Source organism: Formica exsecta, unplaced genomic scaffold, assembly GCF_003651465.1.
Source record: "Formica exsecta isolate Colony F162 unplaced genomic scaffold, ASM365146v1 scaffold175, whole genome shotgun sequence".
Taxonomy (NCBI): Eukaryota; Metazoa; Arthropoda; class Insecta; order Hymenoptera; family Formicidae; genus Formica; species Formica exsecta.
Window position 1 is genome coordinate 284,036 of NW_021849067.1, and position 13,429 is coordinate 297,464.

The 13,429-nt window shown below is 27.6% G+C and overlaps 3 protein-coding genes and 1 long non-coding RNA gene across 9 annotated transcripts in view; 2 read left to right on the forward strand and 2 right to left on the reverse strand.

Moving 5' to 3' along the window:
* Nucleotides 1-879, reverse strand: part of LOC115233457 — a 161,630-nt gene extending 160,751 nt beyond the window's left edge. The window contains exon 1 of the long non-coding RNA XR_003883778.1: nucleotides 602-879. This is a non-coding gene — a long non-coding RNA (uncharacterized LOC115233457). The remainder of the gene's footprint in view (nucleotides 1-601) is intronic.
* Nucleotides 880-1,772: 893 nt separating this feature from the next.
* On the forward strand, nucleotides 1,773-2,890 carry LOC115233435 (UPF0184 protein AAEL002161-like). The gene is made up of 2 exons (XM_029803850.1): nucleotides 1,773-2,038; nucleotides 2,223-2,890. The coding sequence occupies exons 1-2, from the start codon at nucleotides 1,837-1,839 to the stop codon at nucleotides 2,390-2,392; spliced, it is 372 nt and encodes a 123-aa protein (XP_029659710.1). The 5' UTR covers nucleotides 1,773-1,836; the 3' UTR covers nucleotides 2,393-2,890.
* A 249-nt stretch (nucleotides 2,891-3,139) lies between these two features.
* On the reverse strand, nucleotides 3,140-11,434 carry LOC115233432 (heat shock factor protein). Of its 4 annotated transcripts, none has more exons than XM_029803848.1 (11): nucleotides 11,307-11,434; nucleotides 11,086-11,210; nucleotides 10,467-10,799; nucleotides 10,291-10,373; nucleotides 9,821-10,009; nucleotides 9,356-9,418; nucleotides 7,712-8,251; nucleotides 6,890-6,995; nucleotides 6,688-6,778; nucleotides 6,174-6,439; nucleotides 3,140-5,298 (listed from the first exon to the last, which is right to left on the reverse strand). In XM_029803848.1, the coding sequence occupies exons 1-10, from the start codon at nucleotides 11,335-11,337 to the stop codon at nucleotides 6,195-6,197; spliced, it is 1,806 nt and encodes a 601-aa protein (XP_029659708.1). In that variant the 5' UTR covers nucleotides 11,338-11,434; the 3' UTR covers nucleotides 3,140-5,298; nucleotides 6,174-6,194. The 4 variants fall into 4 exon arrangements, with proteins under 4 accessions (XP_029659708.1, XP_029659706.1, XP_029659705.1 ...); XM_029803846.1 differs by having other exon boundaries at nucleotides 6,174-6,433; nucleotides 7,700-8,251; XM_029803845.1 differs by having other exon boundaries at nucleotides 7,700-8,251.
* Nucleotides 11,435-12,956: 1,522 nt separating this feature from the next.
* Nucleotides 12,957-13,429, forward strand: part of LOC115233484 (serine/threonine-protein phosphatase 1 regulatory subunit 10) — a 17,490-nt gene continuing 17,017 nt past the window's right edge. The window contains exons 1-2 of one of the 3 annotated variants that reach the window (XM_029803952.1): nucleotides 12,957-13,033; nucleotides 13,152-13,346. The gene's annotated coding sequence lies outside the window, so the exon portion shown is untranslated. Of the gene's footprint in view, nucleotides 13,347-13,429 lie in introns of all 3 variants that reach the window. The other 2 variants (XM_029803954.1, XM_029803950.1) reach the window with 2 other exon arrangements.

The window sequence follows — 13,429 nt, forward strand, 5'->3', positions numbered from 1 at the left end:
TTTCACTTTACGATAAAGTTGTCGAACAATAAACATGTCACGCGATACATCAAATTGAAATTATAACCGTTAACACTTTATGAAATTATGATCTTCTCATTCGACCGTTTGAACGCCTTGCATTCAAAAACGCTTAGTCACTGCTATTGCCATCTGGTGGTGGCGTGGATATAACTATAAAATATATGTCAATAATTCGAATAGTTACATTATCGACAAGGTATAATTCCACCAAACAAGATGATGGACGATTGTCGATAATGAAGAAAATAGTGACATAAATATAAAAAAAGAATTTAATAAATAATAATCTTCATATAAAATACCTTTTAAACAATCTATGTATATTTACGTTATTTTTTTAAATGAATATTTTTCCTAAGAGGCATATTTAGAGTAAGAAACGGAATTCAATTTCCATTGACTGCGAATCGACCGCTTCTATACAAAGCCACGCCATTTTGGACGATTACGTTTTATATTATAGTGTGTGCGTATGTGTGTGTGTTTATGCTTGCGAGCTTAGTAGCTTGGCTTTTAATTGGCTTAATAACCCGATTAAAATGATTATGAAATAAAAAGCGATGCTTTTTGCGCATACCTGATTACGATCGTTCATTAATCGCTTTCTTGTTGCACTTTGACGCGAAATATGCGCGAAGGCGAGAGGTTCCGATCGCCAGATTCGGGGAATTCGAAATCGCGGCACCGATAATTTACGACAACTAATCATACACGAGGTTTACATTATGACACTGACTATGAGCATGAGACACTTCTAAATGCGGCGAAACTCATTTTTAGATAGTAAAAATAGCAAAATAGGGAGCGATTCGATCGGGATTTTGCGATCTGCTGCGATGTGTTGGGACGTATTCCGTGACTGATCTGATTCCGCGCCGCGCGCGATTCAAAATCATGAGTAGAGTGACACCAACATGTCAAACGACGAACTAATCGTAGACATTTTTCAAAGAGAAAAATAAAATTTGAACTAAATCATATTTTTTAATTAATAATCACTTACAACCGTATATTTTGCGAGCACACGATAATGAGTTTTTTTTTCTTGTAATCTACGGCTTTTAACACTATTTTAACAAGTTTGGTTTGATTCATTATTGGTGTACATTTAAGGCTATATCATCAACATGTGTGTGTGTATGTATGTACAAATTAATACTACGATTTAAATATTATTGTTGAACTTGTGGAAAATTAATTTAATATTTTGAATTGTAAACTTTCCCCTTCTTATTAATATCATATATCTAATTTCTTTTGGTTATTTTATATTATCTAGATAGATATTGTCTTTATATGGTTTTGTTTTTTTCCATTTTTTCCATCTTTTGTTTTCATCTTCCTCCTCTCCGCTTCTTGCTGTAAGCGATTTACACAATAAATTTACTGTAAGTTTTATTTTGCCGTTCCCTAATGAAATATTGAATACTTAAATTTTTATCAATTTTATATTGTTATTCGTATTGAATAATAATAATGATTCATATATATATAGTAGATATTGATTATCTTACTATTTTAATTATTTAGGCTATTGTAAATTGATCATTCTCTCTCTCTCTCTCTCTCTCTCTCTTCATCCATCCAACCGAATTCGCTATATCTCACTAATTAAATACACATTATACTGTAACAATACTATGTCGATGATTATTTCGACAGTACGCTGCAAAATATCGATTGTTGGTAAAAAATCGCGTCACAAAACACATGTGATTTTTGTCTATATATATATATATATACATATATATATATATATATATATACGCACCTCTAATCGGATAAAGTCAGCTGATTCTGGCTGATCCTCAGATGCAAGTGGCAGAAAAAGAGATGGTCAGGGACGAATATCCAGTTCCGCAGGAAGAAAAAAAAGAGAAAGACATGGAGGAAATAGTACAAACGGAAGAAAATAATCCCGATAACATCAATGAGGAAATGGAGTATACCGAGGACGAAGAACATTCCGACGACATTAATAGATGTCTGGAGGAAGATGTATATTCCGATATCGGTAAGTAAATAGATCTTCTTTTGGTGCACAAAAATACAAGTCACAATGTTGTAATATTTATAAATACAGTTACGAGGTTTATGACATTCCTAATGCATGTTGAGAAAATGCATAAATAATTTTGGAAACAAGCATTTAAATCGTAAAATTATTAAATTATTTTTATAATAATACAATAAAACAGGTATTAAAGCATTGGAAGACGAGTTGGACCATTTGGAAACTGCTCTGGATCATTTAGAAAAGAAAAATGATGACATACATGCAGAATTGATGGAACTGTTGCAATGCAATCGCGAGGCTAGGAAACAGTTTCAAGAATCACTGCAAATTGAGGGTCAACAATCACAGTGATAATTATTTTATATTTAGAAAACCACATACTTTATTATAATTTAGTATCTAGAATTACCACTTCATTATGTTACTTCTAACATTACCAATGAAACATTTCATATATCTGGAAGAATTATGAGAAATATGTTATGTGTCTGAACAAAGACAAATTATCAATATTTGAATATATAAACTTCAATAGCATTTCTGGTAATAGGAAAAATAGAATTATGCAATTTATCATATAATTACATACATGCATATATTTGGAAATATTAATAAACTTTTAATTTGTTTTATATGTACATAATGATGTTAAATTAAAATTGTAATTTTTATCGAAATATTATATCCCACATCTGAGAGATATATTATTTTACTTATTAAACTCTAAAAAATCTCTATTTGAAGAATATTATATAATACAATATTTTTTAAATGTAATTTGTAAAATATGCATTGATATAGATTCTAAGTGTAAAACATGCAAAAAATATAAGAATATACTTTTTGAAGTGGGATTCCATATATATACCCTAACATATACTTTTAAAAATAAAAATTTATTGCGAGAAAAATATTTCTAGCAATAAGAAAATGGTTGAAGGTCTTATAACATGGCGATTTTCATAAACTTGGGAATTTTACCGCGATTGTGTGCACAGTATGCTAAATAAAAAAGGAATATCCAAACCAGCAATAAATACATATGAACAGTTATGTGAGATTTATTTATGTATAAATAGATTTAACATAATTGTCTGTGGTAGTAAAAGTATTTTTATTCTGCTAATTTTTCAATTACACTTATATAACGGACTTAACAATAAAGAATTCTTACTAATAGATGCACAAATAAAAAAACTGATATGAGAGTCTTGTATATTTTAAATCTGCAAAATAAAATATCCTGTTATAGTATTCTTAATTAGTTAAGTAGTTTGAATGTATTCGTGTCTTAATATTCTATCTATGTAACCAAACATAGTATCTATTTACAGGCTGATAAAAGATAAAAATTGTTAACTTGATAAGCTAAATTATCTCCTGCTGGCCCCTACTTATATCTCTAAACAAAACAATTGTTCTTTTTATTATATATCGAGTGCAATCAAATAATTTACATCATAAAAAGTGATATTGGATAAAATTCAATATCTTTGATAATCTCTCTTTTCAATTTACATTTTCCATCAATCTTTGAATGTATCAATTTGATATCTCAAACAGTGCAGTATCAACACATTGCCATATGATATACACTCTTATTCACATGAAAATACTTTATTAATATTTCTCATCAAACAAATAGTGTTAATGTAAATGGATATTAGTAGGTGCTATCTCACAAAGTGTAAAAAATACACAAACAGTATAATGACTAATTATTTTAGTATAATTACTAAATACTTGTCACACCTATTAATGATTTTATTGAAATAAATTTATACTCAAAAAAAAAAAAAAAAAAAATTAACTTTTCAGTTTTTTTTTTTTAATTTAATTGCAAATAGTAAGATTTAAACCTTTATAAACAGGAAATGTATATGAATATGGCTGACACTTCACTATATATAAAATTACATAACAAATTTTACACACTAATTTAAAAATAATATACCTAAACTTTGCTTTTATAGTAAATATAAAAACTTAGCTATATTTATCTCTAAATCAAATAAAATATTAACATGATAATGATGCAATAATATGTAATTATAGTTTTTTACTATACAATTCGAATGGTTTAATTCACTCATTGCAGACGCACTAAATAAGTAAAGATAAGAGAAACACAAGTGACTTGCTGCATCTGCATCGGATGGATAAACACACTCTTATAAGAATGCAATATATCAACTTATTTTAGTAGAGGTTCAAGATTAAGATTTCAGTGTTTTAATCACAATTACGCACTGGGATTCCTTTAATAAACTTAGATATGCTCAATAAAAATTAGTCTAATGAATAAGATAATATTTTTTGTTGAATAAACTGCAATTTTCTCATATTAACTGTGCCAACACATATAAGTACAATATAGTAATCTCCCATTATCTTGTTATACATATTCACATCTATTAAAATTTGCACACTATATATATATACATATATATATATATATATATAGATATAACATCAAGGTCTCAGAGTTCGAATTGTATATATGAAACATAAGTTTTATGTACAACAAAAGTACAAAATTACTCTAGTCTCACAGGACTACATTAGAAATTGTAAAAGCTTCACAAAATACATAAAAAAGAAAAAATTATCCATATTATTCGCAGATTCAAGAATGTTTCTATTGCATATAAAACATTGAAATCTTGACTTGCACTATCACTTTTTACATTTTATCTTTTTTGTACCTTAGTATAATTTATTTAAGATAATTAACAATTCTGAAGGAATAAAAAAAATATGTTTATAAGCAAAAACAGCTTTCTTTAACATGTATGCATAAATTTATCACAATCTAAACTTTTTTATAATCTAATACTTCATACATTATATGAAAAACTGTTATCATTCTATATTTAATTCTCTTTACAAAGCTAATTGCAAGACATATTTTTCAGAAAAAAAAAATTGTTTGTAATTATATACAAGCAAGTAAGAACAAAAGTTTTATTAATATAACTCTCGTATTTGTTCATTTGTAAGATCTTGAAAAGCTATAATCATTTCGGTATCTAATTTCTTTTTAGTAATATATATAAGATTGCTCCTTTATACTTTTCATTATGTTTTTCATAAGATATTTAGATTATGTTGCCGCAAATACTATTCTTACTTTAAGTGATAGCAAATGCTGCAGAATTTGTAACAGCATATATATTTTATCCTCTCCTCTCCTATTTTTTACATTACCATTTTTTCTAGATAATTAATAATCCAGAAGTAGAGTACTCAGCAAAAAGCTAAAAAAACATAGATTTAAATGTTATATTACATATAACAAAGAAGAAATATATATATATATATATATACATACATATATATGAATACAGAAACCATAATATATATCGATATAAATACAAAGTTTATTTATATGCATTATAAAGTTCTGCTAAATTTTAATTTCTTGAATTTGTCTAAGATATAATACTTGAATTGAATAATGATTAGAATTTTAACTTGTTATATAAAAATTTAGAATACAGCGCATAATGTGTATATAACTGTGGAAATTTAAATTATACAAGCATTTACAAATTATTTAATATCAATATAAGATAAAAGTTTCATTGATTACTGTTGATAAATTTTAATTAAACTATAATAAAATAAGCGGTTTTACAGTAAACATATGTACAGTTGCTCTTTTTGTAATTATATATAAGAAAATATAAGTTTTGTTAAGCAAAAACTATCTGATTGCAATCAAATCTTGTATTATGGCAGCAAATCCAATGGATTTCATATGCTATAGATTTATAGATATATATAAACTAATCACTAATATCCTTTATAATTTAATAGAATCTCTATGATTGCAAAATACACTCCATTTAGAATAAAATATACTGAAAACCAAAGGATTGTAGAAATAGTGATAGCTACAACCTGTAAGAGAAACTATGCTAAATAATAACCTTCTATATAAGTGAGTATTTGCTTGAAACATGAATGATTTTTTATATCTTATGACAACAATGTTGATTAGATAGTGTTTATTACAACATTAAGCATATTCTGAACCTAATACATATTGAATCTATGCAATTGACTTTTAAAATAGAGAAGGAGAAAAAGATGATCTTAAAAATCCATTAAAAATAAGAGAGAAACTTACCATATATATAAATAATAGTGTTTACGATTTTAGATTCTTACTAGAGAGTCTTATTAGAGAATCGTAAAGCAAAGCCTTATCATCTAAAGGATCTAAAGAATCTGATAGAGTTGAAGTATATAGATTGTCTGTAGGTAAATCTGATGATGCCGTTGGTAGTGAAGATTCATTTTCCAATAACATATCATCATCAAAATCTAGTAGATTTTGCGTAGGATTATATGCAATAAGTTCTCCACCAGCAGATCCATTGATAGAATCTGCAACTGTATATAATTAAAGTTAATCAGTAAAAATAAATTAAATTAATTTTGATTTAATTTCGTTACTTTTATTCAATTCAATACAAATTATAAAGTTATTTTTATATAAACATACACAGATACATAGAAACCTTTTTTAAGATTTTATCAATCCAAAAATTTAAGAAATATACAAAAAAAGTTTCATGCGTTTTTTTACATTGATAAATAAAGAAATGTTTAATTTGACATTAAAAATTGCAAAAACTCACGTGCAGTGTTATCATTATCTTTTCCACAATTCGGGTTCAATTCTGGATTAATTGGTAATCCAAATGTCATTGGATCATCTGCGCCAAACAGCTAAGAAAATGAAATAAAATATTAATATTAAGTTCTTTATTAATTTATTATTTTTATAAAAAAATTTTTTCTTTTTTTTGAACTTAAATATTTCGAAATTATATTTATTACCCCAAGGAGAGTATTAGCATCAATGGTGTAACCTTCACCACGCAAAATTTCACGCAGATTGTCCAGATCTGTTTGCATTGTTTCCAGATGATTATCCATTTGTTCCCTACATATAATGTTACAAATGTAAAAAGTTTTAGTATTATATAAATAAAAAATATTGTATATAAAATGAAAAACAGATGGTATATAGTTTTTAGCATTAGATAAAGTCTGAAAAATAATCATTTATATGATAAGACACACAATAACAATTTTCATGAGAAATATGTATTTTTCCTATATAATAAAAACATGTATTCTAACATTATATAAGTATAATCAACCACAAAAGTACAAAACAATCCAAAAACATTATATTAGTAATATCAAATACATATAAAACTTAACATCATATACAAATCTATAAAAAATGCCTAAATTTGACCTTTATAAAAATAAAGTTAATCTAATCTAATAATATAGATTCTATAAAACGATACATAAAGAAGAGAAATATATTTTTTATATTTTGTCAATTAAAGATTAAATAGCTATCTATTTAAATAGCTAGTAAAAATTAATATTATTATATATATACTACACAAAATAATTTATTTTAAAAAACAATATGGAAATAGGTAAAAAAACTTTATCTTAAAAAAAAAAAAAAAAGAGAGAGAGAGAGAGAGAGAGCTTTGTATTCAACATAAAATATACAAAATGATACGTTTTCACCTCTTTCTGTATGATTAATGATTTCCACAATTGAGTGGAAAGTATTGTTACTGAATGCAACCTTACATTATCCATGGTCTGTGCCAAACTTACATCGGTTCTAACCTGTAATTAGCTTCAGATATGTCAGAAGAATTGACGCAACTCAAAGATAAATCTTTTGATGAACTTGTGCTTGCTTTGTTGCCATTGTCTTTTTCATCCTGCAAAACTTTTGATGTTCCATTTTCATTGCGCTGTTCAATATCACTTGCTGCTAAAGCAATTTTGTCATCATCGATTTGATCAAGTTCCTGATTCGCTTGATTAGGTTCTTTGACATCAATTTCTTTATTCTTCACAATATTTTGAATGTTACTGTTGTTGATTATTTCTGGAACAATTAAGATATCTTCTAGCTTCAGCATGGATGCATCATTATCTAAGGCTTCCATATCATCTTCCATGTCAGCTGAGTTTTCCATGATATCAGTGTGATGCTCAACATCTTGAGATTCATTAATATTTGCCGCCATCGCTGCGAGTTTAGAACTGCGTATTGTCGCCACAGGTACAGGTTTAGAACCGATAGATTCTTTTTCAAGTAAAGCGAAAGTCGCAGGAGTTTCCTCGTTGACGGGCATTTCAAGTAAATGCAATTCTTCCCTATAAACGAAGACAAGCTATTGCCAATCTTCATTTTAATTTTAAAATGCTCTTCAGACTTAATCTTTGTCTATATTAAACTACTATGCTATATTTATCTCAATAGTATAGAATGGGAACATGGAAAAAACTATATAGTATATTCTAAAGCAATATAAGAAATAAGAAATCACATGCAATCATTCTCAACATATTGTACCAATAAGTAACAGAATATCGTAGTACAAAAGCTGTCAATAAGATAGAAAAAATAACAGGTGTATCTAATATAAGACGATATTATGCAGATATTATTATGTATACAAGACAAATTCTTTTGTGACAACAAAATAATGTCATATATACGAAACTTTTACTGACGTATAAAGAATAATATTATATTTTTATCAATACCCATATATAAGCAAATCTATAATTGGCTTCTTTCTAATTATATTAATTGAGATACACAAAAACTATGTTGATGTTCAATACCAAAATTAATTACTGAACAATATAGATTTGTAATATAGATATGTCTTGAAATAATTTTGGTATTTCATTTAGAGGAAAGATATTAAAAATATTGTAAATAAAATATAGATTTACAAGATAAACTAAAGAGATCTAATATATATCATTGTAATAAAATAAAATATAAGTTTTTTTTTTAGTAAACAAATAAACAATATAAATTAGTTATATATAAGATAGTCAAATTGTGCATAAATATGGAATGATATGAAAGAAGCAACCAAGGCTTTTATTAAAAATTCTGAAAAATTAACATGCTTTCCATAAAAAAATAACGATAAGAGATTATGAGAATTTATTTCTTCTTGCATTATTAAACATGTTCTCTGAATGATTCTTTTTGTAATATTTGATTTAAAGAAATGTTTTGGCTATTATATAACTTTCTCATACATATATTTCTCTATGATATAATCATTTAAAAACTGGTAAGAAATGGGCTAAAAGTCCATTAATCTTTTTATAATCACTTAAATCTGATGTTTCATGCAAAATAATAGCATATATTTGAAATATCTCCAACATAATAAAATAGCTATAGACAAATATATCTCAGAATACCAACACCAAGTGAAACAAAATAATGTTAACCTTGGTTTTCCTCCATTTTCCAATGGTGGGATCAAAATTTTGACAGGCACCTTGTTTTTCCTCCTGGTAATATTTAAATACCATTTGGATAAGTGTAATATATAAAAAGATTTTGATATTCGCATACAAATAATAAATATTGTTAGAAAATTCTATAAAATTTAATAGAATACATATTCTCCTAAAATTTGATAGAATAAATATTTCAATTTTTTTATATCTCAATGTATAAGATACCTTACAGAATGGATGAAAAGTAAATATATTATTCATCTCTTCCTCTCTTTCTCTCTCATAAAATAGAAATTAGTATCTCAAAAAATAAGTTATTTAATATCTTAATACCTTTTCTAACATAAATCAACTCCAAATTTTGTGAAGAGAGAATAATGTTAACTTTCCATATGTTAATATATGTGTATATATATCACACATGATGCAAAAAATATAATAAATTGAACATACTTCTTTTTGCCCTTACAAAGACGTTTCTTCCTCGTATCATTTTCATGTGAACTAATTTCGATATCGTTTTGTAGCAGAGTCATCTCAGGATTCTCGATTAATTGAACATTTTCCATATTTTCATCATTTATTGACGTTTCAATATATTCTTTTGGACTATGGACAGTTGGAGCTCCATCCTCCAACATCCTAGATTAAAAGATTATTAAGATATTTATTAATATCTCACCAAGAGTTACAATATATAATACATATATGCATTAGATATAAGCTATTAAATTTTTCAAATGATAAATATAATTTTCAATGATAAATATAAATATTATATAGCTCCAAGTTAAAATAATTTATGTACTATACAGAAAAGAGTAATAAATTTTTAATCAAAGTGTGAATTTCCATGTTTTAATATTAATAGCATATGCGTGTATAAATGTGTGCACGTGTGTGTATAAAATCTATTCACTTACTCAGCGACAATATATTCTGAATCCAAATCAGATTCTGATGCATCAAGTTCATGAATAATTGGTCCTGTAGGAGACGCTTGCGGCTAAAAAATAAATATTTATTATTATAGTATGTATGTGTGTTTGTGTGTGTGCACAAAAAAAGGACATGAAAAATACTGCAATGATAGTATTACCTTTGACAACTTGCTTTGTTTACGTGTACGATTTGAATCATCTATCATTAATGGATATCGCCGCTTGACAGGTAAACCACTTCCTCTCGGTGGTTGTACAAGAGTAACAAGAAATTGAATAAGCTTGTTAACAATTTGTTGTTGTTTCAAGTGTTTTTGTCTTAGCATTGCTATTTCTCTCCACAATGCCTCGTTTTCATGTTTTATTGCGCCTAATTTAGTATCCAAACTTTCTTGTCGACCTCTCATACTTCTTACTTCTGCTAACACTTTGGTCATTAATTCTGGTTTCATAGGAGTATGAGCTGCATCTTGACTCTTGCTAGATGCAATCTAATAAAAAGATAATAGTTTATTTATTGTAATAATATATTAATGTAATATTTATGTTTAATCTTAACAATTTAGATTTTTAGAATTGTGTTCTTTATGCTATCATTAAGATTTCTTGGACATAATTTTTGGTTTTGCTTTAATACCTATAAAAAAAAAAAAAAAAATATTTTATACATTTCAAAATATATATGAAAAAGTTAGATTAGTGTATTTATTTTAAAAATTGCAATTGTTCTTTGCACTCAATTTATTGCGCCATTGCAGCATGTCTAAATGTACTCACTTTTCTTTTAATATGCTCCAATAGATATGGATGTCCTTTGTAAAAAAACTGATGTGCAAATTCCATTTCATCTTTATCGCACTTTAGGCCACCCAATTCTACGGATACTTTCTTGTGGAATCCATCTTAAATATATAAGTAATATTAATGGATATATATTTTTATCCTCTTTTTCATTATCTATATTTTCAAGATGTTTTATATAACATGCAATAACTTACACATATTTAACTGCCGTACAAAACTAGCCATATTATTGTGTTTATAATAATGTGGCAATAATTCTCTCGCAAATTTTGCTTGATTTTTAATGATAAAACTTTTTCCATTCTAAAAAAAATATGAAATATATAAGATTATTTATCTTTGTAGCAAACTATTTATAATAAACTTAATTATAGTATATATAGTATACATAATAAACTTATTTATAATAAGTATAGATTATCCATTGTAATCTTAAAATATTACATTATAGTCTGTTTCTAATTAATATACTATATATCTTACAATATATACTATATAAATTATGTGTATAAACTATATCGCCTTATATTGAAAGGCTTATCAAATCGATACAACTGTTATACAACAAGAAAGTGAGAGAGAGAGAGAGAGAAAGAGTCACAATAATATTATATAAATTATATAAATATATTTTATAAATTATATTATTTAATAGTTAATATAATTTAATATTTTAATATTGAGGTGCGGAGGGTGAGCGCATGTGATGAATTCTACGGCCTTTCCATTGGCTGCCGTCGAAACCGGATGTCCAAATGTCCTCTGAATCTCGCCATTTCTGCATCGCAATATATGACGCAATATAAAATTGTTACTTAAATCCAAATTACGCTGCTCGTATCAATCGTATCATAAGATTTGTATGAGTTCATTGTCATTTCTTCGCGCGAATAAGGGGTGTGTTTTCTTATTTATATATTTATTATAACATATTTCCTAAATCTCTATATTTTAAATCTCCCTTTGTCTATATCAACAGCTAATGCTCCGCGTTTCTCTGTATGTATTTTATATATCTATAAAGCAATGTAGGAGAAATAAAAGAATGAGAAACCCCGTCATCAAAAGAAATGCCCGGAATTAGCACACAACGGATGCGTCCAGTAGCACGACCATAGACATAGTATATCTAGACCGAGCGTTTGCCTTTATTTAAGGAGTGGGGGCCGATGCCCACGTAGAAAAGGACATACTCTGTTTCGTCCCCTTGCGTTCTTTCTCGCTCGCACAGAGCATAGCGCTCTCTTTCGTCATGCTACGTGCGAGCGAGAGAGAACGCAAGGGGCACGAAACAGAGTATGCGTCGAAACCGGATGTCCAAATGTCCTCTGAATCTCGCCATTTCTGCATCGCAATATATGACGCAATATAAAATTGTTACTTAAATCCAAATTACGCTGCTCGTATCAATCGTATCATAAGATTTGTATGAGTTCATTGTCATTTCTTCGCGCGAATAAGGGGTGTGTTTTCTTATTTATATATTTATTATAACATATTTCCTAAATCTCTATATTTTAAATATAGCGTTTCTCTGTATGTATTTTATATATCTATAAAGCAATGTAGGAGAAATAAAAGAATGAGAAAACCCGTCATCAAAAGAAATGTCCGGAATTAGCACACAACGGATGCGTCCAGTAGCACGACCGATTACTGAGCGTCCAGTAAGCAATTATTCGTGATTGGGTGCGTTCAGGACACACAACCGTTGAGTAGCAATCGAATGTGATTGGTTCTTACTTCTAGAACCAACAAATCAACGTCGAGTATCTCTCTTTCAAAAAATATGTTAACGTTGCTTGAAAATTTAATACGAGTTAGTGTCCCGCTTGACTCATGCGGTGGGAACAGGATGTAGCTGTACAGAAAATACTTCCGGCTTGTTCGAGAGAAGCAGATTTCACTTATCGTTCGTCAGGTGAGGATCGTTTCATACAAGTTGATAGAAATATTTATACAACGACAAGGCGTGAAATATTGGACGAGAACGGATTTAATGGTAATAGCAATAGATTCTAAATGATATCTGATTGCAGATGGCAAATAGACGGCGGAATATATACGGATTGCGGTTGGGAGTCTCGTAGCATTCCTCGATGCATAGCAAGAATTCACGAACGAGCGAGCGAATCATACGTTCTCATTTTCATAGGAAATGTTTCATTTCTTATGCACCACATACAACGTGTGAACATTTATTTACCATAAAACGGATTTAATTTTTAACGAATGTGAGTGTGGCCTTCCTATTTTCCAAAAAAAAAAAAAAAAAAAAAAAAAAAAAAAAAAAAAAAAAAAAAAAAAAAAAAAAACC

Bases quoted from the DNA above. Each gene is read 5' to 3' on its own strand.
- LOC115233435 (XM_029803850.1), top strand. From the start codon at position 1,837: ATGCAAGTGGCAGAAAAAGAGATGGTCAGGGACGAATATCCAGTTCCG. The intron at 2,039-2,222 runs GTAAGTAAATAG...ACAATAAAACAG, and splicing joins AGATGTATATTCCGATATCG to GTATTAAAGCATTGGAAGAC.
- LOC115233432 (XM_029803845.1), bottom strand. From the start codon at position 11,337: ATGGCTAGTTTTGTACGGCAGTTAAATATGT. The intron at 9,419-9,820 runs GTATGTTCAATT...AAATATTACCAG, and splicing joins CTTTGTAAGGGCAAAAAGAA to GAGGAAAAACAAGGTGCCTG. The intron at 8,252-9,355 runs GTTAACATTATT...CTTCGTTTATAG, and splicing joins GAAAATGGAGGAAAACCAAG to GGAAGAATTGCATTTACTTG.